This window comes from Cryptomeria japonica, chromosome 3 (assembly GCF_030272615.1).
Source record: "Cryptomeria japonica chromosome 3, Sugi_1.0, whole genome shotgun sequence".
NCBI classification, from domain to species: domain Eukaryota; kingdom Viridiplantae; phylum Streptophyta; class Pinopsida; order Cupressales; family Cupressaceae; genus Cryptomeria; species Cryptomeria japonica.
Window position 1 is genome coordinate 120371094 of NC_081407.1, and position 24280 is coordinate 120395373.

General features: G+C 38.4%; 1 protein-coding gene across 1 annotated transcript in view; it reads left to right on the forward strand.

Annotated features, from left to right (window-relative positions):
• Window positions 1-1715: 1715 nt before the first annotated feature.
• LOC131855803 (cytochrome P450 734A1-like) overlaps window positions 1716-24280 on the forward strand; it is a 29614-nt gene continuing 7049 nt past the window's right edge. Inside the window, exons 1-3 of the mRNA XM_059217195.1 lie at window positions 1716-2306; window positions 2532-2749; window positions 3033-3274. Coding sequence (XP_059073178.1) covers window positions 2033-2306; window positions 2532-2749; window positions 3033-3274 — 734 coding nt within the window. The 5' untranslated portion in view covers window positions 1716-2032. The remainder of the gene's footprint in view (window positions 2307-2531; window positions 2750-3032; window positions 3275-24280) is intronic.

A 24280-nucleotide genomic window follows, 5' to 3' on the forward strand; every position in this document is an offset into this window, starting at 1 on the left:
AATATAGGTAACTTGTATAATATACATTTTAGGCTAATTTGTAGAGAAAGTGGACAAATTTGGATTCTTGGAGAGAATTTGCATAAGCATGCATGAAATTAATGGAAGAATCATTATGAATTGCAAGTAGAATGCTACATATCACTATGATCTGAGAGGTTAGAAATGGGGTTGCCAATAATAATTAATAGTTGATTTGAGAGTATTTTTTACGGTATGGTAACTGTGTTGTATTTGAAAATTTAGCACATGGATGAAATAAATGGCATGTATCATTAAGAATGTGATAGTCTTGTTTATATTGTTATTTATTGCAATCATTTTGTAAAATAATTCATAATGATGAACCTGAGTACTATTTATCAATTATTGCAAAGGAAATATGGAGAAAGAGGGATATAGATGGACATGGTGGAGTGGGAACTTGATCAACCAGGGATGAAAAGTGGAACACCTTTATTTGTGATATATTGAAATGTACCTACAAATTGGTCACATGCCATATCTATGATTGATGAAATGTAAACTAGTTCTGTATATGCCATATCGATATTTGTATAAAAGTAGTTTTATAATGGAAATATAAATACCTATTTCCATTCACCTATATTTGGGAAGTTGGAAAGTAATTACCCAATCTTTGATTGAACCTATAGTTGATTTAACATGTACTTCTGTTTCGATATTCTAAATAAAATTTGAAAAAAGGGGGGAACTTTATGTTTATAATTGAGTGTTAGATTGTCAAAAAGTATAGGCTAGGCTATCAACTCATATCCTCAAGATAAATGTTCGCTCCACCATCAGACCTTCTTCCCTAATGGTGTGGACATCCTTTCCTTTCCCTGCACCATTTCTCTTCTTTAATGTCCTCAAAGTATTTTGTTTTCAATTCCTTTCCTTTTTTTTCACACTTGACTTATCCACTAGTATGTGACACCTACAAGAATCACAATTATCATTTATCAAAAAGTAGAAATATTTTACATTAAGAATACAATTTTCTAATTTATGCAAAGTTAAATAGAATGTATTCATAAAAAAATATTCTACATTAAACTTATAAATTATATATCATTTTAATAGAAAATTTTTAATTAATATATATTCATAAAAAAAAATTATAAATTAATTTTATTAATTATATATCAATTTATGAGAAAACACATATATAGTTAGTTTCCTTTACATTTCATGTTCGAAATTATATATTTAAATATCATTAAGAAAATATTTGAATCATTATAAGAAATTATTTTTATATATATTATTATTATTATTATTTTGATAAAAGTGGATGAACCACTGAAATTATATAAAAAAGACACCATATAAATTTTAATATATATTATTATTATTTGTATATATGTTTTCTGATATATTTTATGTACGTTTGATTTTAGATTGGATATTACATACCTTAGTTTTGATATGTATGACTATTATTTATGTCTATTTTCAAATATTTTTCTTAATGATATTTAAATATATAATTTGGAACATGAAATGTAAAGGAAACTAACTATATATATGTTTTTTCATAAATTGATATATAAATATATATAAAAATAATTTCCTGTAATAATTCAAAACTGTAGGTTCCGTGTTACAGATTATATATTTAAATATTGGTAAGAAAATGTTTGAAATAGACATAAATAGCATAATATGTTCGATAGACAATTTATTCATACATATGAAATCCAAGGCCTGTAAAGTCCAGGAGGAAACCAACATGATTAAGTACATGTCCACATCTCTGATACATAAATTTTGTAAGTCAAACACAGCAATGGAAAATAAAGAATCACAATTGCTCGGAAACTGGCCTCCACATTCGTATAGTATATATCAGCTACATAATATCTAATTGTTTACATATATCTCTACATTAAGACAGGTCCCTTAAATATTAGGAATGAAGGCAGCTCATAGTGCCTTCAAACACAAGTAATTCATTGTGAGCTAACAATTCAGTGCTGGTTTAAATTTGTTTTTATTAGCACTAGAGGTTTATCTGTTGGTTTACAATATGGAATGGCTTTTCTGGGCTGTAACTGTGGCTTCAGCTGGTTTAGCAATTATTCTGCTGGAAGTTGCAAAGGTTATATGGTGGAAACCGTTGCATTTGAAAAAGCTCTTTGAAGCTCAAGGGATTCAAGGCCCTTCTTACAAGTTTATATATGGAAATGCTCCTGATATTGTTAGAATGGCCAGAGAGGAGAGCTCTGACCCAAAGTCACTGTCAGGACACAACATAGTACCTCGAGTTCTTCCGGCTCTTCATCAATGGAAGAAAACCTATGGTACATGGTTATTCTCTTCATCTGGAAACTTTTAAATAGCCTAAGCTCAAAAGAATCAGTTAAGCAGCATTTCTCAATGAAGTCTATGTCTATGGATTTTATCACTGGTCAGCAATCACCATATGCAATCCTATAACGTAGATATTGCACTATTCAGAGTATTAGTAAGAATAGGAGGATCCATGCCACCCAATTCCTGAATACATGTATTTATGTGTGATGCAGGTCCGAAGTATGTTTATTGGTTTGGGAATAAACCCAGGCTTTATGTTCCTGATCCTGAGCTTGTGAGGGAGATACTATCTAACAAGTTTGGGCACTACAAAAAGGTTCATCTCAATCCTACGCCAATGAAGCATCGGGGACTTGGAACATTAGAGGATAAAAAATGGGCACAGCATAGGAGAATCATTAATCCTTCTTTCCATATGGAAGTCTTGAAGGTAAAATCTTGGAACTCCACAATTCTGAGAATTTGAATAGATATTTCATCGTAAATCTTGTGCACATTAGAGTTACTTCTCGCAGGGAATCTAGTGTTTTTATATTTTCCTTAAGCCCAAGAATCTACGTAATAAGGTTTTCAATTATACCCCAAAATGTCTAAGTTTTCTGCAATTATTCTTGTTTGAGTCTTACATAGATGAATTAGTTTTTGATTTATTAATGGTTTGCTTCTGCTAAGAAATCAAGCCCATGATTTTTATAATTTATCTTCAATGTCAGGGCATGATTCCTGAAATTACAGAGTGTGGAACTAATATGATTGAAGATTGGAGGAAATTGGTATCTTCCGGTGCCAATGAAATAAATGTTTTCAAAGAGTTCTCTTGTTTTACATCAGATGTTATTTCACGCACAGCATTTGGAAGCAGTTATGCAGAGGGAAAGCACGTGTTCCATTTACTATCCCAGCTAGTCCTTCTCAGATTTGAAAGATCTCGCAGAGTTAATATACCGGGTTCCAGGTTACTAATTTCAGCCTTATGAGTAATTTGTTATGAGGACTTGCTTAAAAATGTTTGATTGGGATGCTGGAAAATGTGCTCATTTTCCTTTGCATTCTTCCATCATACATACTTTTTCAAAAAAATGTTTCACATTTGCTATCTTAAAGGTATGGCTCTTAGAACTGTTGCTCTGTTCATAGAAAGTGTTTCAAGTAATCTCTGGTCTTTAAGAAGTCACCCTCATATTGCAAAACCAAGGAACATAAAGAATTGATAGCAAATGGATAGAAGAACTACATATGAGATGAATTTATGAAAGTTTATCGGAATAAATTAGAGGCTTTTTATTAATGTAAAATTCCTTCTCCTACAATTAATTCAAAGAATAAAATATTTCTGTTGATGTGCTTTTTAAGCACAATCGAACACAGAATAAAATACCACAAAATATCTATCTTCTTTTGAACAAAATCTTTCCAAATGGTAAACTATGTGATCAATTGGAAGACTCCAAGGTTTCTATTGATTTGTATTGACTTGTAGATAAGCTCAATTGATCGTTCTGATTGTTATTCCAAGAGGCCCTAAAGGATAGACAAATGTCTAGACTTCAAGGAATGCTTTCGAATGATGTGCAATAAAGCTCTTCTACTTCCTAAAGTTTTAGTGAAGCCCAAATATGCCACGGGTGTAAAAAAGGAGGGGAGGATATTGTGGCAAAGAAGATGGGGGGATCTGCTAAAGACATGCCACGGAGGGGATAAGGTGGGAGGGATATGGGGTAGAGTGAGGTGGATGTTCTCTCTTTTGTTTAAAATTCCTTTAAAAAAACTTTTTCTTCTCTCCAAAGTTTTGGTGGAGCCCAAGCAATGATGTGGCAAGGCATGTGAAGACTTTTAAAATTTCCATATTTAAGGTTTGTGGGCCCAAACAATGATACGGTAGAGAGGGAGAAGAATGTGAGGTGAAGTGGGATGTGGAAGTGAAGAGTGGTAGGGATTGTGCCACGTGAGGAAGGGAAGAAGAAGATGTTGGGGGAAAGGGAGACATAAGGGTATGGATGATGAAGGTAGGAGATACGTGGGATAAGGTAGATTTAGGACGTGGGAGATATAAGGGAGTAGTGAAAGGGTAAAGGGGTGGAAATAGAAGTGGTGAGGTAGGAAGGTAGGGAAAGGATAGGCTAAGGGGAGTGGTGAGGTAGGAGGGTAGAGGATGTAGGTGAAGGTAGAGGTAGGCGTAGGGTAGTGGATGGATATGCTAGGATGGGAATAGGGTTAGGTAGGTGAAGGTAGGAAGGTAGAAGGGTAGGTCATGAAAGAAGATGGAGAGAAAAGGGATGTAGGAAGGTAGGGAGGAAGGGTAGGTCATGAAAGAAGATGGAGAGAAAAGGGATGTGGGAAGGTAGGGAGGATAGAGGAAGTGGAAGAAGATGGAAGCTAAGGGAGATGGAAGTGGTAGTGGAGGTAAGGTAAAGGTAGGACGGGGAGTGAATGAGATGGAAGGGCGAAAGGGAAGGTGAGGGTGAATGAAAATAAATGGAAGTGGAAAGTAGAGAAGAGGGAAGGGTTGTGGGATGAAGAGGAAAAGAGATGGAAAGAATGGAAGGGTGAAATGGTGATGACAATGGTAAGGAATGGAAATGGGGGTGATCGGGTTTGGGCACCCACTGGCAGTGTTGGGAGAAGTGGAAGTGATAATGCCTTGGCTGGGCAAAGGAAGTGTTGTCAATACCTCGGTTGCTGATCCAGCGATCAAATGAAATTTTCCTATCTTAGCCAAATTTAGCATTTCATCCCTAGTTCTGCAAGCAATAGATAGGTCATTCATTTCCTAAGCCTTGACAACTGACTGATTTTACTTAATCAAGAGAGAGAGAGACTTAACCTAATTTCCTCCTGGCCACTTGAAAAACTACACCTCTTCAACGCAAAGGCTAATAGCAAAAAGACTCTACCACTATCCTAGAAAGCAAAAAAAATGGGGCCCCCCATTTGCAATGGGGGGATGTGTGAAAACGTCATGACATCTAGCACCGCCTTGAATAAATGTTCCTGAACATTTCAAAGATAAATACCAAATCCATACTTAGAACCTCTAGAAAATTCAACCCTACCTATCAAGAGAATAGGATATATACTCGAAAGGAAGAAGAATCCCAAACCGGATCAAGGCACTTAATCTTTGATTACCTATGTGCGTGCAAATGTATTCATTCCGACTCACAAGAACATTGCGACTCTTAGAATCCATCGTGATTAGCTACTTGGTTTATCCTAACTTCATAAGCATCCTGGATAGAGCCTCACTGCCAATGAGCGTCTATAGCCTTGACGTGGTTATCACTGTAATCTCACAAGTATTGCTCCATTGCCGGTCGGGCATCTATAGCCCCAATGGAGTTACTTGCATATTCCCAAAGCCAATTACTTTGATATTTCATTTTCGTTCATTTTTTCCTTTTCTTGATTTTTTTTCTTTCCTTTCTCTTCTGATACTGCTGTCTTTTTCATGTATTTCCACACTTTGCAATTTGGCTCATAAGCAGTGAAGCTCACTTGGGTTTGAGAATTATAGTGGCGCTAAGTAGGAATTTAGATTTTTCACCAGCCACAACTTCACCAAAGAAACCACAATGACTTAGAGCAATTTAATTGTGTAAAATATAGTAATCGAAGGATGTCGGTATCAAGACACAATAAGTGATTCTCTTTTGATTCAAGCGCAAATCCTAACGAAATGATAAAGCTGGAGAGGAACAACCCCAGATTTAAAAGCACTTCATAATTAGATATCTAAGAAATGGACCAAACATTGCCAACGTGTGAATAAACAACACCAACGCCTTTCTCACAACTGAAGGTTCACACTTAGGACACCTGAACTAAGCAAAATGACCAAAGCAAACTAAGACTTAAAGCAAACTAAGCTAAAGAAAGCAAACCAAACTAAACTACTTGAGCCACTCAAAATCATGAGTCAAATGACTCATGGCAAACTAATTACTAGGCTCAATAAGACCTCGAACTAAAACACACGAAAGAAAAACCTATTTTAAAGCTATATACAAGAATCTTAAGACATACACGATTCAAAAGACCTAGATGTGTACAAGATCTCACATGATTTCCCAAAATGTTCAACAAAAGCATAGCAAAGGTGACAGTTCGGAGATAGGCAAACTCATCCTTATACTCTGGGAAGCAGTCCTTTACAATGCAAGCCTCATACTCAAACAACTCCTCATACAAGATTATCAATTGTGGCAATTCATTAGGTCCATGATCTATCCAAATACAAGTTTTTTTCCCAAAACCCCCATAATCAAAATCATAACAACTTTCAAAACTAGGATTAAGGAAAGAGATGACCTGGCATATTTTGGACTTCAATAGAAATTCTTGCATGCTCTCCACCTTCGCATCATAAGAAGAGAGATCATCAACCGCTTCAAGAGGTCGCCATTGGTGATGTACCATTCCACAAGCGTCTACAACATGTTGATTCCTGCTTGCAAGCTCTTGATCTATCCAAATACAAGTTTTTTTCCCAAAACCCCCATAATCAAAATCATAACAACTTTCAAAACTAGGATTAAGGAAAGAGATGACCTGGCATATTTTGGACTTCAATAGAAATTCTTGCGTGCTCTCCACCTTCGCATCATAAGAAGAGAGATCATCAATCGCTTCAAGAGGTTGCCATTGGTGATGTACCATTCCACGAGCGTCTACAACATGTTGATTCTTGCTTGCAAGCTCTTCTTTAATCCTTAGGAATGAATGTAGTGCAACCTCGAATTGCTCATCATTCTTCACGACAGACTCAATATCTTGCATGAACCATGCATCCTTGTGAAACTCCATAAGCATAACTTCGAAAATGAGAGTCTCCTTGAGTGATTGATCTTCAAAAATTTCCTCTAGTGGATCAAATACAATCTCTAGTGGCAGTTCATCCTCAAGCAATGTTTCAAGAGGCCGGAGTTGATGATGAATCATATCACTCACAATAACTTGTTTGTCTTGGAAAAAATTGACAGTGATTTCATTTGTACTTCTTCCATCAGATCTTTCAGCGCCCCTTTGAATGGCATGATGGTGATGATGTCCTTCAGTGCTTCTTCAAATTGTTCTTCATACTTGGGCTCGTCGGTGATAATTTGCAGTTCTTCATTCAACATGACAACTTGATTGTCTTCTCCTTCAAGACTACTACTTGAAACTTTTTGCAATTAATTCTCAAGGATCTCCTTTTGTAGCATGAACGGAAATTCCTCAAGGAATTCTTCTTCTTGCCATGGGTGTAAATCACTTTCTTCGTTGACTTGTATTTCAACATATTCCTCTTTTGGTGCAAGGTGTAGAGAGCTATCTACTGCAATACATTGATCATCAGGAGAACTTGTGTCATCAACTTGTAATTGGCTTCCTTTATAGTCAGATGATGTAGTAATGCCTTGTTCATATGTTCTTCTAAATTCAGATGCAAGGTGTGCACTCCAAGATCTATTCACAATACACTCCTCCTTGGATAGGGCTGGCAATCCAAACTGATATTTGACTTGGTTGATAGTTATTTCACACAATGAGCAAGTAAATTCAGAGCGGAGTGCATTATGAATCCTACACCACAATGGTAGCAATATGTTTTCTAAATGTTGTTCATCATTTAGGACAAGCTATTTTCAATCATCCCTAAGAAGCTTTAAAAAGGATCATTACTCTTTGGGACATTGAAATTGCCTTCTTTTGCTTTTGGCTTGGAAACGTCCCAAAAGAAGATTTTTCCTTGTACTGTTAATTCCATTCTTGATAGTTATGTCAAGCAATGCATTTCATCATGTTCAATAGTCTCATGGATTCTACACTTCCCTGGTGATGCAGACTCAAACAATCTCCATGGGTATAGTTGCGCATTCAATCTCCACCAAAGTTGAAGGATATCAACTTGCTGCTCATCTTGGCGATGTTGCTGCTCTTCCATTGAGAAATGCTTCTTTTTGCTTTTCAGATTCTTTGATTTTTTTGGATTTTTGGTTTTCCACTTTTTTTTTGGATTTTCAACTTTTCTACTTTTTTTGGGGATTTTTTGAAATAAAAGAGATCTTGCAAATCTCGAATTCAACTTGAAAGCTCAACTGGTTCCAGCTGCGTGAATTGCTTCCTTTCTTTCACAAGTCCAATTGATAGTCCAACTATCAGCTTCTTTCTTGTTCAAGCATATATTCACACTCAGCCCCTCCCTCTAACATTAATTCTATTGATTTGTTTTTTAGGCACAATTGAACACACAATAAAATACCCAGAAGTATCTTATCCTCTCTTGAGCAAAATCTTCCCAAATGCTAAACTATGTGATCAATTGGAAGACTCCAAGGTTCCTATTGTTGGATCACAACTTGTGGATAAGCTCAATTGGTTGTTGTGATTGTTGTCAATCCAAGAGGCCTTACATACTTCTTAATGGATAGACGAATGTCTAGACTTCAAGGAATGCTTTTGAATGATGTACAATAAAGCTCTTCTACTTCCTAAAGTTTTAATGAAGCCCAAATATGCCACGAGTGTAAAAAAGGAGGGTAAAGGTGTAATAGTAAAGAGGATATTGTGGCAAAGAAGATGGGGGATGTGGTAAAGAGATGCCACGTAGGGGATAAGGTGGAAGGGATGTGGGGTAGAGTGAGGTGGATGCTCTCCCTTTTGTTTAAAATGCCTTTAAAAAACTTTTTCTTCTCTCCAAAGTTTTGGTGGAGCCCAAGCAATGATGTGGCAAGGCATGTGAAGACTTCTAAAATTTCCATCTTTAAGTTTTGTGGGCCCAAATAATGATATGGTAGAGAGGGAGAAGAATGTGAGGCACAAAGTGGGATGTGGAAGTGAAGAGTGGTAGGTAAAGTGCCACGTGAGGAAGGGAAGAAGAAGATGTTGGGGGAAAGGGAAACATAAGGGGTATGGATGATGAAGGTAGGAGATACGTGGGATAAGGTGGATTTAGGATGTGGGAGGTATAAGGGAGTAGTGGAAGGGTAAAGGGGGTGGAAATGGAAGGAGTAAGGTAGGAAGGTAGGGAAAGGTTAGGCTAAGGGGAGTAAGGCGTAAGGGGTGTGAGATGGAGGGTAGAGGTAGGTGTAAATGTAGGTGTAGGGTAGTGGATGGGTATGTTGGATGGGAAGATGGTTAGGTAAGTGAAGGTAGGTGAAGGTAGGAGGGTAGAAGGGTAGGTCATGAAAGAAGATGGAGAGATAAGGGATGTAGGAAGGTAGGGAGGATGGAAGTGGAAGAAGATGGAAGGTAAGGCAGATGGAAGTGGTAGTGGAGGTAAAGGTAAAGGTAGGATGGGGAATAGATGGGATGTATGGGTGGAAGGGAAGGTGAGGGTGAATGGAAATAAATGGAAGTGGAAAGTAGAGAAGAGAGAAGGGCTATGGGATGGAGAAGGAAAGAGATGGAAAGAATGGAAGGGTGAAATGGTGATGGCAATGGTGAGGAATGGAAATGGGAATGATTGGGTTTGGGCACTGTTGTGACCTACTTCACACATTGCCCCATTGCAGATAGGGACCCCCTGTTTTTGCTTTTTAGGGTTTTGTCCTAGCATTGCAATTTCATAAATCCATTTTGTCTAAGAGTTTTGAGTTAGAGTTTTGAAGTCATCCCGGGCCAAATAGAGGAATCATGCTCAAAATCATGTTTGAACGATATCAAAGTGCTTAGAAGGTCTGAAGGATGAGGATAATAATTGCTTTGGGTCATTTCTGACAGCTTTCTATTTTTAGGATTTGTTTTGCTTCTTTCTAAATTGAGAAAGTTTGATTTTTGGCACTTTGGGCACAATTCGGGAAGCAACTTTTTTGGCTTGCTTTTTGCTTTTTTTTGCTTTTTTGAAAGTAGAACTTGGGTTTTGTTCCTCGGGTCATTTGGTCAATGCCCATGTCTTCAGATTCGAAAAAGTTTGCCTCTAAGTACCGTTGTAACCTTTTCACACATTGTCCCATTGCAAACAGGGACCCCCTCTTTCCTGCTTTTTGCGTTGGTTAGTTTAGGGTTTCGGCAACATAGTGGGCAAATTTGATTTCCTATGCCCGAGTCTTAGATTTTTTATCATGCCTATTTGTCGTTTAGGGTTTTGGAAGTTATAGGATCAAGCACGTAAAGTGGAGATTTTAAATGATACTAATTTTGTCGAAGTGTAGACCTTTTGAGCGTTAACATGTTTTTGATCGTCTACGTCGGCAATTTTTTAAGTGCTAAGGTGTTTTAGGGCCCTTTTGAAGTTGTTTTCTCACTCTTAGGAAGTTATTCAAGTTGATTTTGCATTTTATCCCAATAGGTTTCCCTGTTTTTCGCTCAAATTTTTGGTGTGTTTGCCTAAGTCCAAATGAATTTTATTGAGTTTTGAAGTTTCCTAGTGATTTTGAGTGGAAAAATCATCATATTCCAGATGAAAATCCATATTCTAAGGATTAAAAGGTCAAAATTCTAGACTAGAGGTGTTTTGCCCCTCATATTCCTGACTACCCATGATTTTCCCCACTCAAAATCTAGACTGGACATGGATTTCCCTTGGAATCTAGACATGCCTTATTTTTCCCCACTCAAAATCCAGACTAGCGGCGATTTTCCAACAGGATGATTAAATTTTGTCTAAGTGTTGGGAATTTTCCTGACTACCTTCGAATTTTCCCTAGGGAGTGCAGATGAGGTTGCGGATGACTTAAGTGAGGATTCCTGATGACTATCGATGTTCCACTAGAGCTTTTCATGACGACTTTTTGTGGATTTTAGTGTGGACAAGTGCAAATTGAAGATTATTTAAGTCCAGATTGCTATCCAGACTGGGGTTGATTTTCCCCCAGAGTATTTTTTTGGCCAAAGTGATGAATTTTAGTTGGGATTTTGACTCTTGACTTGGATCAATTTTCCCTTGAAGGCAATTTTGTGCAATTTATGATGAAATTTTGTCCGGATTTTTATCTAGACATGGGTCGAATTTCCCCAATGTGCATTTTTTGAAAATTTTAGTTATTTTTATTTGGATTTTTAATCCAAATAGGGATCGATTTTCCCCATGGGTCCAATTTTGATGAAATTTTAAAATCTTTTTAATAATGTGACTCAAATTTAATTGTTTTAATGATGTTAACGATTATTTAAAAAATAAAAACACTTAACAATTAATAAATGACTTGCAATTTAAAATAAAAAATTAATTATTTCCCCAAGCAAGTGGATTTTCACCACAAGTGTGTAAAAGAGCAAATGTTTTATCCCACATTGCTTGTGTGGTGAAAACTCAAGGCAAAAGCAAATTTAAAAGAGGAGGCCAATATTATAATACTATTATATTTGCCAAGTGTGTGCTTACTTTGGCGATTTTTCCTCCAGCTGATGAATTTGGTGAAGTGTCAAGTTGACAACTTGACAACATTGGAGCTTGAAGTTGATTCCTTGTTCATTTTTCTCTCCATTTCCTAGCTAGGCGATTTGTTTTGGCTGCCATCGAAGAGCATTTGACATCATTTTCAGATTTGTATGATTTTTCTAGAGGTGGCGCCATTTTTTGGAGGGGGGCAATTTTGGTTTGGAGATCATTTGCCTTCATTTTTGGGTGAATTTCTTCACCATTTGTGACACCTTGACTGTGAGATTGTTGTCAGACATTCGCAAACCTGATTTTCTCCTTCATTGCTGAGATTTCTTACCTCCATTTCTGGCTGGGCACGTCATTTTCAGACATACTTCATTGACAGCTCATTTGTGCCTAAGGTGATTTTGTCTAAGGGCTGATTGGAGGTGATCTTAATCAATTTTCAGAGCTTCTATGTGTTGTTGCAGGTCTAAGATGCCATTGTTGCAGGCTGTCCTCAAAAAAATATCATTTCCAGCCATTTGTCAACATAGGCAATTTCACTTGGGAAGCATTTTTGCTTCATTTCGGGGCCGTTTTCTGGGTTTTTCTTCATTCCTAAGGGTGCTGGTAAGTCTAGAAATTCCATTTTCAGACTTGACTTCAGACTTAATTTTGTTTCCAGCCCTACATACATACTCTGATTTAACCATGTTTGCCTTGAGAAATTGATTTCCATCGTACATTTTGCATTTTGACTGATTGCAACATGATTTTAAGGACTAATTTACATAGTTGCAGGTTGTCTTCAGACTTTTGGCAGCCATTGTATTTACATAGTTGCAGGTTGTCTTCAGACTTTTGGCAGCCATTGTTGACCTCAGAGAGGTGTCCTTAGACAACTTTTAGGTGAAAACACTACCTTTCACACCTTTCCGTAGTTATTTCTTGATCCGGTATACTCCTTTGCGCCCTATTTTTGGTAAATTTCCTAAGTGTAAGGAGGTGTCTTCAGACTTTCTTAAGTCTGAAAATGATTAATTTTATGAGCTTTCATGAGGGTCTTGTACCCTAGTTTTATGTATTTATGATCTACTTTCAGAATTCATTTAAATATGAACAAAATTCTTGATTTCTAATTCCAAATTTGCCTACATTTTAAGAAATCAAAACTTTGCTGATTCTGAAAATAGCTTATTAGGATTGATTTTCCAAAGTTCTAACTTCTACCTTCATACAAGTATGATGTCGAAGTCCGGAATCAAGGAAAGGAGAGAACAACAAAAGATAGTTGAGAGTGGATTCTATCCAGAATCCAAGATGTCATCCAGATGGAAGGAGATTACAGACATGAACATGCATTTCTTGAACATGGGCTAGATGCGATAGCGGATGTTCGGAATTGGAAGCTAGATTCCTTCCCTAGCTTATGTGAATAATATGAAGAGTGGTATTTATTAGGCCGCTGGATTCCTGCAGTCCATACAGTGTAGCGAGCTAATCCTGGAGTGTGCATGATGCTATGATCCTCGCTTCCGAATGATCAAGACTCTTAAGGGTGCCATCTTTGCCTATCGTGCTGAGTATGCGATTGCTGAGATGTTTGGAATTCCATATGGAGCAGACATGAAAGATATAACTAAGGATGAATATGAAGAAAGATATAAGAAGAAGATGGATGCGTGCAAGACCATAGTGAACAAGGAGTGGATGATTGATCCTAGGACTCATCATTCCAAGGCTCCCAAGACACTCATGTACACAGACTTCAAAGATGAATATAGTGATTTAGTATTCCTGCTTAACCGAGTGATGGGGATGCTATAGGGTGCAATATACAATAGATGGATGTTCTATTCCATCTAGGATTGTCTGAAAGGAATGTTAATTAATTGGTCTAAAATCATAAGCGACAATTTGGATTTTCAACTAAGGAATGTGGAGCGATCCAGGTCATTCGCCATGACTTCCTACTCAGTGTACCTACTTGCATGATTTGCTACCTACAAGGGATTGATATGCAAAGGTGAAGTCGAGAATGGACAAGGACAATTTAGGAGTTATGAGTGTTATCCACAATTGAACATGTATTGAATTGAAGATTATAAAAGTGAATGATGTATTCACTATGTACATAACACGAATGTTGCAAGGCGAAATCCACAAGAGGTTGTCCAAGGAGGCAACGTAGCTGATAGAGAAATATGGATCATGGTACATACAATTTCCCACTTTCACATACTTAAGGATTCACGGATTTCAATCCAAACCTTATAGGCTTCCTAGGTATCCTTCTGATAGAATGATCTTGTTTGAAGTGGTGAGACAACTTTGGAGTATGATTCTATCCAGAAAGAAAAGCACAGAATAGGCATGCCATTTCCCATTTCAGTGGGGAAGACATTGGAGGTTTGCCAATCCACCTTAGCAACTAGCACAACAGTTGAAAATCTTGTATTCTATCGATTTGCAACATATAAGAAAAGAGAAAAATTTGATCTAGATAAGAAAGTTGGAAGGATCAGGGGAGATAAGTTCATCCACAAGATAGACATAGAAGATTATTGGGCCAACCTGATGGACGAGCAAGCAGTAAAAAGGAGAATGTGGTCAAGAATGTCAGTGGATTTCATGAGGAAGTGTGGACTTTTCCTCATTCCCGACCAGGTGTTAGATGATAAGGATCATATGCATCTACAGTATGAGAATGAAATGAAGAAGGCAATTCTATTGCCTAATTTGTCAGAATCAAAAGAAATATATTTGAATGTATTGATGAGAGAGGTCTTGAATTTCTCTCGAGGATGGGTAGACCATCAGATGAACAAGTTAGTTGACATGGGTGTTACCTTCACTTAAGAAAGAATGAGACCAAAGGAATCCGCTTCCGAGGATGATCAGAGGACTATCAGTGATATCAAGATTCATGTGGATGAGGAGAGTCAAGCTTGCAAACGAAGGAAGAACACACTAGGAGAAGTCAAGGCTAGGGAAAAGAAGATTGAGGAGGTTAAGAAGAAGCAAACGACTATCATTCCTTCGCCTATCATTTCTTCACCACCCCTCAACGTCTCATCAATCAAGGAAGTTGAAGTACCAGAACAAAACAATGAGACCGAGCAATGTTCCAACATAGTGATATTACCAAAAAATATTCAAGATTTACATGCCACAACGACATCTACTCCGCCTAATGAGGATGATGATCAGTCGGGATCCCTGTTGTGACGTATTCACACATCACCCCATTGCAAATGGGGACCCCTCCTTTTTTTCGCTTTGTGGGGTTTTGCTTTCTGGGTTTTTGGTGTTTTGTCTATTAGCCTTTGCTTTTCGAGTGTCACCAGGGGGATCACCTAGATAGCAGGCTCTGCTTGAGCTAGGTCAAGTCGGTGAGTGATGAAGTCTGGAATGTCATCCTGATCTTCAAATGCCCTGAAATTTGGCTAGTCTAGAATGTCCTGATCCTGAAATTTGGCTGTCTGGAATGTCCTGATCTTGAAATTTGACTAAGTCTAGAAAACTGAAGAATCCTCCAAAAACTAGATTTTGCAATATAACTCCTGGAGGTCCAAAACCACTCTCAAACATCCTGGAAGTATATATGGAATATAACTTAAAGTATAAATGTCACTTATACTTAAATGTTATATTCCATAAAATGATCCTGACGGAGAGTCCAAAATGTCAAATTTCGCTCCTGACCCTTCTAAAGGGTCCAGAGCGAAATTCTCCATAAGACATTCTACTTTGACCAAAACCTAGAACTAATGCATTCCTAGGCTTGAATGAAGGAAAAAGCACTTGTTTGAATGAAGAGATGCGAAAACATGAAGTCAAGATCATGGCCTAAGGTGAATTTCGCTCCTGACCCTTCCAAAGGGTCCAGAGCGAAATTCATATTTCCTCTATTTTTCTCCTTAGCTTGACCAAGTTTGTAGACTTTTCAGGCATAATTGAAAAGGTTTGATGCAAATTTGCCTTGGAGAGGAGATTTTAGACCTAGGGATGATGGACTCTAGCCTGGGAGAGGAATTTCGCTCCTGACCCTTCCAAAGGGTCCAGAGCAAAAATCCTTATAACCCTCATTTTCCTTCCTTGTTTTGGATGGGCATTGGTTTATTAGGCATTGTGTGTGAGTCTTGATGTGTTCTTGCCTTGAGAAGTGTTTTGAAAAGTGAGGATCTTGTCCAAAAATAGGAATTTCGCTCCTGACACTTCCAAAGGGTCCAGAGCGAAATTCTTCATAAGCCTCATTTGCTCCTTTGTTTTGGATACCAACCTTGTTCCATGGGCGAATTTGGGAAGGAAATAACATGTCTCTGCCTTTTGAGGTGATGGAACGTAGAAATGTGAAGGATTTTGGCCAAAATTAGGAATTTCGCTCCTGACCCTCCCAAAGGGCCCAGAGCGAAAATCCTTATGCACCTCAATTTATCACTTGTCAAGACCAATTTCATAGTTCCTTAGGGATGTTTGGGGGATTTTTGACATGTTCTGACCTTAGGAGGTGAGTAAAGGTGGATGAGATGAAGATTTTAGCCAAGAATAGGAATTTCGCTCCTGACCCTTCCAAAGGGTCTAGAGCGAAATTCACTATAATCCTCATTTGCTACCTTGAATGGGCTTAAAACCTGGTTCCTCAAGTGGAAAACAATCTATATTTGCCTCCAGGATAAGATTGAAGTTTGAAAAATGAGCAATTAAAGCCTAAATCAAGATTTTCGCTCCTGACCCTTCCAAAGGGTCGAGCGAAAATCAACCTAAGACTCATTTCTTGCCTTATTTGACCAAATTTTGATTTGCAAGGCATTTTGAAGGGAAGAGTAGACATGTTTGGATGTTGGAAATGTTTGGAAGCTTTGAAAAAATGAAGGATTCTAGCCAAGAAGGTGAATTTCGCTCCTGACCCTTCCAAAGGGTCCAGAGCGAAGTTCCTTACAAGCATATATTTTTAACCTTGCCTGAGCTTAAAAATTTGTTCCTAAGGCGAAAGGAGATGAAATTTCACCTTGCAAAGAAGATTGGGATTGAAAAAATGATGATTTTGGGCTAGAAAAGGAAAATCGCTCCTGACCCTTCCAAAGGGTCCAGGGCAAAATTGTGTAAAACCTATCTTTTCCCTTAGTTTCATGCCAAATCTAGTGTGGATCATGATTAAAGAAGTCCTTAGGCATGTCCTTGAATGGTCAATAATTATCAAGTTTGAAGGAATTGAGCCAAAATGAGAATTTCGCTCCTGACCCTCCCAAAGGGTCCTGTTGACGTGTATTTTGTACACTACCTAACACAAAATAAAATACCCAAGGGTACCTTATCCTCTCTTGAATAAAGTTTCCGAATGCTGAAGATATCGCGAAAAGGATCAATCGGAGAAACTTCAAGGTTCTTGTATGTAGGATCTCTACGTGTGGATAAGCTCTCTGTGGTATGATGTGATTTGCTGGAATCACAAGGGGACTTATATTTGATGATTGAACTTCTGATCTGCTTTGCTGGAACACAGGCTCTTACTAGCTTTGACTTAAAAAAAGGAAAAAAGATGAGGGCGAGGAAAGGATCTAATCCTAATACTAAGAATGTAGGAGCAATGATTGATCTTTGATGAAATTCTAACTAGGTCTTGTTTTGACATCGCAGGACCATCTCCACAAGGCTAGTGCGATCTTCGAAGGGAAGCTTTGTGATGTTCAAATCATCACTGCAGGCATAGACACCATCAGGTTGATGCATATCAATGAAGAAGCGACAATTGAAGTTAAGCTTAAGCTGAATGATTCCAGTCGACTACGCAAGGCAAGTCTGCAATCAACAAACTGCTAGTAGTATGGATATACGAATTTCACCATCAATCAAGCACATTTCTTCCACTCATCTAATAACATGAAATCAAATACGAGAAGTATAAAGACCATGCAAATTGTCGAATCGACCCATAAATTTCACCATTTCTTCAATGAAGTTACAAGTCTTTTACAACAACATCTTGGCAACAATCTTTGCCTTCTCTCTCTACTCTACTCTAATTGCTATTCTATCAACTTCTATCTACTCTCTATCTACTAACTGCTTCCAACTATTTTCTAATTCCCTCTAACTGCCTTTACAAAATGAAATGCCAGGGCATATATAGTGCCCACAATACAATTTGATGGCTTAGATCAATTCGAGATCAATGGCCAAGATTTTACAATGAAAACCCTAATTAGGGTTTGTTACAACCATTACATAACATTTAATGCTCGACCAATGAAATAATTGTATTGCTTGGACACATGTCCTCTCTAGGAAATTCCACCAATGGATAGCTGGGGTAGGTACATCGGAGTTTGTGCCACCTTCCATGAGTTAGATACATTGAGTCTGGACGTGCTGAGGTGGACCACACTGACTGGAGAAGTGATGACTAGGATGCCACCTCGTCCAACACTTGTAACTTGGTAAATATTCAACTTGATGTTGTTGAGAAGTTAGCTTTAATTAATTCATCTGGAACTATTTGCTTCTTCAACGAACCTTTATTCTAACTCCTTGTGTCCTTGATGTGCAGGATGATTGATGTACCTCGCCTTGGAATACTGGATTGGAAGAGGTCGCCCTTATCTTGATGATGCTGGATCGAAGAAGGTCATCCTTGTTGATACTAGGCTGGAGGAGGTCGCCCTTGTCCTTGCTTGATTGTCCTTGATCTGGCTTGATTTTCCTTGATGAGAGCCTTTCGACTTGTAAATCCTTCGAGCTTGGGAGTTGCCATCTTGATACCTACACAACATTTCAAAATTAGTAACATGTTTTGCAACGTGGAAATATAGACTAGAAAGAGGATTTAAGTTTTAAATTAGGAAACCTCATGATAAATCTTTGAATTATCATTTCCTAAATTTAACTAAGCCACATGAGATTGAAAATTCAAAATTCAAAATTGAGACTAGGAGAATCTCGCCATACCTCCACTTGAGAATTAACTCTAAGAAAAGATGCAAAATTAAGCAAGTTTGCTAGGCAAAATGTGGATCGAAGTCTTCAAAATGTGCTTCTTCTATCAACTTCACCACTTCTAGCCTTCAACGTCTTGAGGAAAATTCGCTCCACCTCTAGCCTTCAACTCGCACTTGGACAAATGATTGAATGATGGATTAACATGCTCAACACACCCTTCCTATATAGGCGCTCATCTTGATAATTGCCCCTAGGCCGACTTGGAAAATAGGCCCAAAAAAACAAATAAAATTTAATAAAAGAGGGGGCCGACCTTGCAAAATAATAGCCCAAGCGCTCCCTTTTTTAAAATTTAATTTAATAATAATTAATTAAATGCCTTTGTAATTAAAAACTTCGATTTTTTAAAGGCTATAAATTAATTATTGAAAGTCCACGCGCTATTTTTTTAAATACCAATTTAATTAAATCTTTCACATTTTTATCGAATTTGGCATTTTAATGTAATTCGAAAATATTGGCGCCTAAGCATGGGAGGAAAAAGGGACACTAACCACATCGCTCTGGTCCCTAGGAGAGGGACAGGGGCGCTCCTTCATTTTGGCCTCGTTTTTCTTGTTTTTCACGTTCAGAGTCTTGTCTTAGACATCCAAAATAGCATTTTAATTGGGAATTTTGAGCTTAATTCGTCCCTTTTGTGGAAGGAGTGTGCTTTAAAGTACTTTCGCCCTGGTCCCTTGGTGAGGGACAGGAGCGAACTTGCCTTTTTCCTTGGGTCTTTGTCTCTTTAACCACCAATTTATATCGCAAGGCAAGTAACAATGTTATCCATTCATTCCATGCATACTTTACTCGTCCTTTACAACGCAAATTTGATATTTGAGTGAATATCGCCCTGGTCCCTTGGTGAGGGACAGGAGCGAACCTTTGTTCCTTGTGCTCATCCTTGTTTATATCAACTTGCAACTGTCTTCATGGTGTAAAATGATGTTCTTTACTCCCTTTTGAACACTTGAAATGTGAGTGGTAACTTAAATTTGGACACACTTGAACATTTCGCTCTGGTCCCTGGGAGAGGGACAGGAGCGAACTTGGGCATTTCCATCACCTTTGCGGTCTTTGATACTTTACTTCCTCTCCAAGGCATTCCAAACATCATTGCCCCTTTGTGTCTTAGCTTGGAGTGATTTAAGCTTGGAGGGAATATTAAATAACCTTGAGTTCGCCCTGGTCCCTGGCTGAGGGACAGGAGCGAACTTTCACTTGTAGGCTCAATCATGCTTTGCTAACTTTTAAAACCATCTTCAATGGATCCGCTATGCTCCCCTTCACTCATCCTTGACATGAAATTTGCTTCATCTTGGCGAGAGATTTGTCTAAGGAAGAAATCGCTCTGGTCCCTGGGAGAGGGACAGGAGCGCCTAGGACAATATGGGCTTCACTTGGCATTTTTACAATCTTCAAATTATCTTCAACGGACTCGTTACGCCTCCTTTGCTTGTCTCAAACTTAACACTTACTTGATCTTCGCCCAAAACCTGTCTTATAAGGAAAATCGCTCTGGTCCCTGAGAGAGGGATGGGAGCTATCACTTAAATTCGCCCTGGTCCCTGGCAGAGGGACAGGAGCGATTTTGCTTCTAGGGTCAATTTTCCTGATGATTGCGCTTTCAAGTTATATTCAATTGATAAAATGTATCTCCTTTGATCTTCTCAATTTGCGAAATCGTTCAAATCTTTCAAGGACAAGGCAATTTTGGATTTCAAGCTCCGGTCCTTCAATGAGGGACAGGAGCGATTTTTGTCCTCCAGGCCCAAATGCTTCACTTTTTACCATGAAATGTCTTTGCTAGGGAAGATATCATCCTGCTTCAGGCTATGAATAAAAGTTAATGTCCAAAAAAGGTCTAAAACTGTGCATATAAAGAAAATCGCTCTGGTCCTTCAGTGAGGGATAGGAGCGAATTTGACCTTCTAAGCAAAAACTTCATCATTTCATTGCTTTTGATCAAGTCTGGATGCTCCATCATGCTCATTTTGCCCTTCACCATGCCTTTGATGGCTCAATTCGTCCAAACAAGGTCAGGAATGGCTCAAATAAGTATTATCGCCCTGGTCCCTTGGTGAGGGACAGGAGCGCTTCGCCTTGGTCCTCCTGGGAGGGACAGGAGCGAAATTCGCTCTGGATCCTCAGTGAAGGACAGGAACGAAATTTGACTTTTCGAACTCTCTATCAGGATAACTTTTATGGAATATAACATTTAAGTATAAGTTCTTATACTTTAAGTTATATTCCATATATACTTTCAGGATGTTTGAGAGTGGTTTCAGACCTCCAGGAGTTATACTCCAAAATCTAGCTTTTTGAGGTTTTTCAGTTTCCAGACTTAGTCAAATTTTAGGATCAGGACATTCCAGACTTAGCCAAATTTCTGGATCAGGACCTCACTCAAGCCGGACTTGCTTATCCATGTGATCCCCTGGGCGACGCTCAAAATGCAAAGGCTAACTAACAAAACCCTAAAAGACCAAAAAAACAAACCCTAAAAAACAAAAAAGCAAGGGTCCCCATTTGCAATGGGGCGATGTGTGAAATGGTCACAACAGGTCCAGAGCTAAAATCTTAAAACCACCTATTTTCCTTGCAAGTCTAGTCAAACGTTAGGTTTTCATGGCTTGGATAGGTGTGAGGAGACATGTTCTTGCCCTTTTGAAGCTAGTTGGTTTTAAAAAATGATGGAAATTGGCCCAAACCAAGGATTTCGCTCCTAACCCTTTCAAAGGGTCCAGAACGAAAATCCTAGGATCACCTACTTTCTTTGCAAGACAAGTTAACATTTTGATTTTTATGGCCTAGATAGGAGTGAGGCAATGTGTCCTTAGTCTTGGAGGTGAGTTCAAGTTGAAATGATGGAGGAATGAGCCTAAAACAAGATTTTCACTCTTGACCCTTCCAAAGGGTCCAGAGCGAAAATCCTAAAACCCATCATTTTCTTCAAAATTTGTGCCAAGCCAAGCCTAGACCAAGGTAAAAGAAGCCCTTGTGATTTCCCTTGAGTTGATGGTTGTCTCCAGAAGTGATGATTTTAGGCCAGAGGAGGAAATTCGCTCCTGACCCTTCCAAAGGGTCCAAGGCGAAAATCCTTAAATCATCTATTTTGCCTTACAAAATCAAGATAAACTTGGGTTGGATGAGAGAAGAAAAGTGTTTCCTTGCCTTGTGAGGTGGATTGAAGTTGAAATGATGAAAAAATGAGCTACAAACAAGAAATTCGCTCCTGACCCTTCCAAAGGGTCTAGAGCAAAAAACCCTAAAACCATCTTATCCTCCAAATTTTGTGCTAAGTCAGGCCTAGACTAGGGTGAGAAAAGCTATTTGGAATGCCTTGGAAAGATGTTTGACCTTCAAAAGTGTGAATTTTGAGCTAAAAGGTGAATTTCGCTCCTGACCCTTCCAAAGGATCTAGAGCGAAATTCCCAAAATCACCTAGTTTGCCCATGAGGAAGGTCAAGTTGTGGATTCCTAGCCTTTGGTGAGGAGAAGGATAGCGTATGCTTGCCTTGGAAGGAATTTTGGAGTAGAGACATGATGGAATTTGTCCAAAGATGCAAAATTCACTCCTGACCCTTCCAGAGGGTCCAAAGCGAAATCCTTTGAAATTGTTATTTTTTCACCTTGTTGGGGCCAGGAGAGGAGCTAATTGTGAGGTAATGTTGAAAGGAGGTCTAAATGAGCCAGGAATGCAAAATTTGCTCCTGACCCTTCCAGAGGGTCCAGGGCGAAATTCTTATAGGGCCTGTCCCTGGAAAGAGTCTTGAACTAACTTCATTTTAATATCTTTTGTTGATGATTTAAGGTGTGAAATACTATGTTGAAATGAATTTATTATGTGTCTTTAATCATATTTTGATTTGTTTTGCAGATGAAAGAAGATCAAGCCTAGACAAGGACGACCTTCTCCAGTCCAGTATCAACAAGGACGACCTTCTCCAATCCAGCATCAACAAGGATGGCCTTCTCCGGTCCAGCATCATCAGGGATGACCTCTTCCAGTCTAGCATTCGAAGGAAAGGTACACCATCCATCCTGCACATCAGAGACAAAGGAGGTCAGAGCAAGGGTCCGTTGGAGAAGCAAACAGTTTCAGAAGAGTTAACTAAAGTTAGCTTCTCAGCATCATCAAATTGAATATCTACCAAGTTGCAAGTGTCAGACAAGGTGGCATCCCAGTCATCACTCCTCCAGTCGGATTGGTCCACCTCAGCATGTCCAGATTCAATGTACCTGACTCCTCAAAAATGGCACAAACTTCGATGTACCTACCCCGGTTATCCATTGGTCGAATATTCCAGAGAAGACATGTGTCCAAATAATGCAATTATTTCATTGGCCAGAATTGAGTTTGTATTAACAAACCCTAATTAGGGTTTCCATTGTAAAATCTTGGCCATTGATCTCAAGTTGATCTGAGCCATCGAATTGTATTAAGGGCGCTATATAAGCCCTGGCTCCTCATTTTGTAAAGGCTAATGATAGTTAGTCAGTAGTTAGAAGGTGAATAGTTAGCTAATAGTGAATAGTCAGTTGATAGAATAGCAATTAGAGTAGAATAGCAAGAGAAGGCAAAGATTGTTGCCAAGATGTTGTTGTAAAAGACTTGTAAAACTTCATTGAAGAAATGGTGAAATCTATGGGTCGATTCAACAATTTGCATGGTCTTTATACTTCTCAGATTTGATTTCATGTTATTAGATGAGTGGAAGAAATGTGTTTGATTGATGGTGAAATTTGTATATCCATACTACTAGCAGTTTGTTGATTGCAGACTTGCCTTGTGTAGTCAACTGGAATTATTCAGCTTAAGCTTAACTTCAATTGTCGCTTCTTCACTGATATGCATCAACCTGATGGTGTCTATGCTTATAGCGATGATCTGAACATCATAAAGCTTTCCTCCGAAGATGGCACTAACCTTGTGGAGATGGTCCTGGGATGTCAAAACAAGACTTAGTTAGAATTTCATCAAAGATCAATCATTTCTCCTACATTCTTAGTGTCAGAATTAGATCCTTCCCTCGCCCTCATCCTTTTTTCCTTTTTTTCAAAAAATCTAGGGTAGTGAAATCCTATGTTCCAGCAATATTCAAAACAAATCAGACGTTTAGTTATCAAGTGTAATTCCCCTTGTGATTTTAGCAAAATCACATCATACCATAAAGAGCTTATCCACGAGTAGAGAACCTACATACAAGAACCTTGGAGTTGCCTCAACTGATCCTTCGGCAAGATCTTCAGCAGTCGGGAAACTTTGCTCAAGAGAGGATAAGGTACCTTTAGGTATTTTATTCTGTGTTCGCATGTGCATGAAAACACATCAACAATCCCCTACTGTCCTTTTGGAGGTTAGTTTGGGAAATAATGTATATGATTTGACCAGGGATAATCCTGATGATGATGACGATGTTATCTCGGCTTTGAGAGAGCTTGATCGAAAGATGTGCCTTGATGATGGTATGGAGATGGCTGGTATTCTTGATTGGCTGATGAAAAGTATGGAGAAAAGTAAGAAGATGGTAGAGGCACAGCCTATTGATGACATTGATGACTACTTAGCTAGGAGCAATAAAGAGAAAGAACCTAGAAAAGATGAGATTTTGTCACACAAAGCGAGAGATGAGACAGGAATGCGGATTGCGTAGGTGGTTGTTCCTATTGGAGATGTGACGAGGGACATTG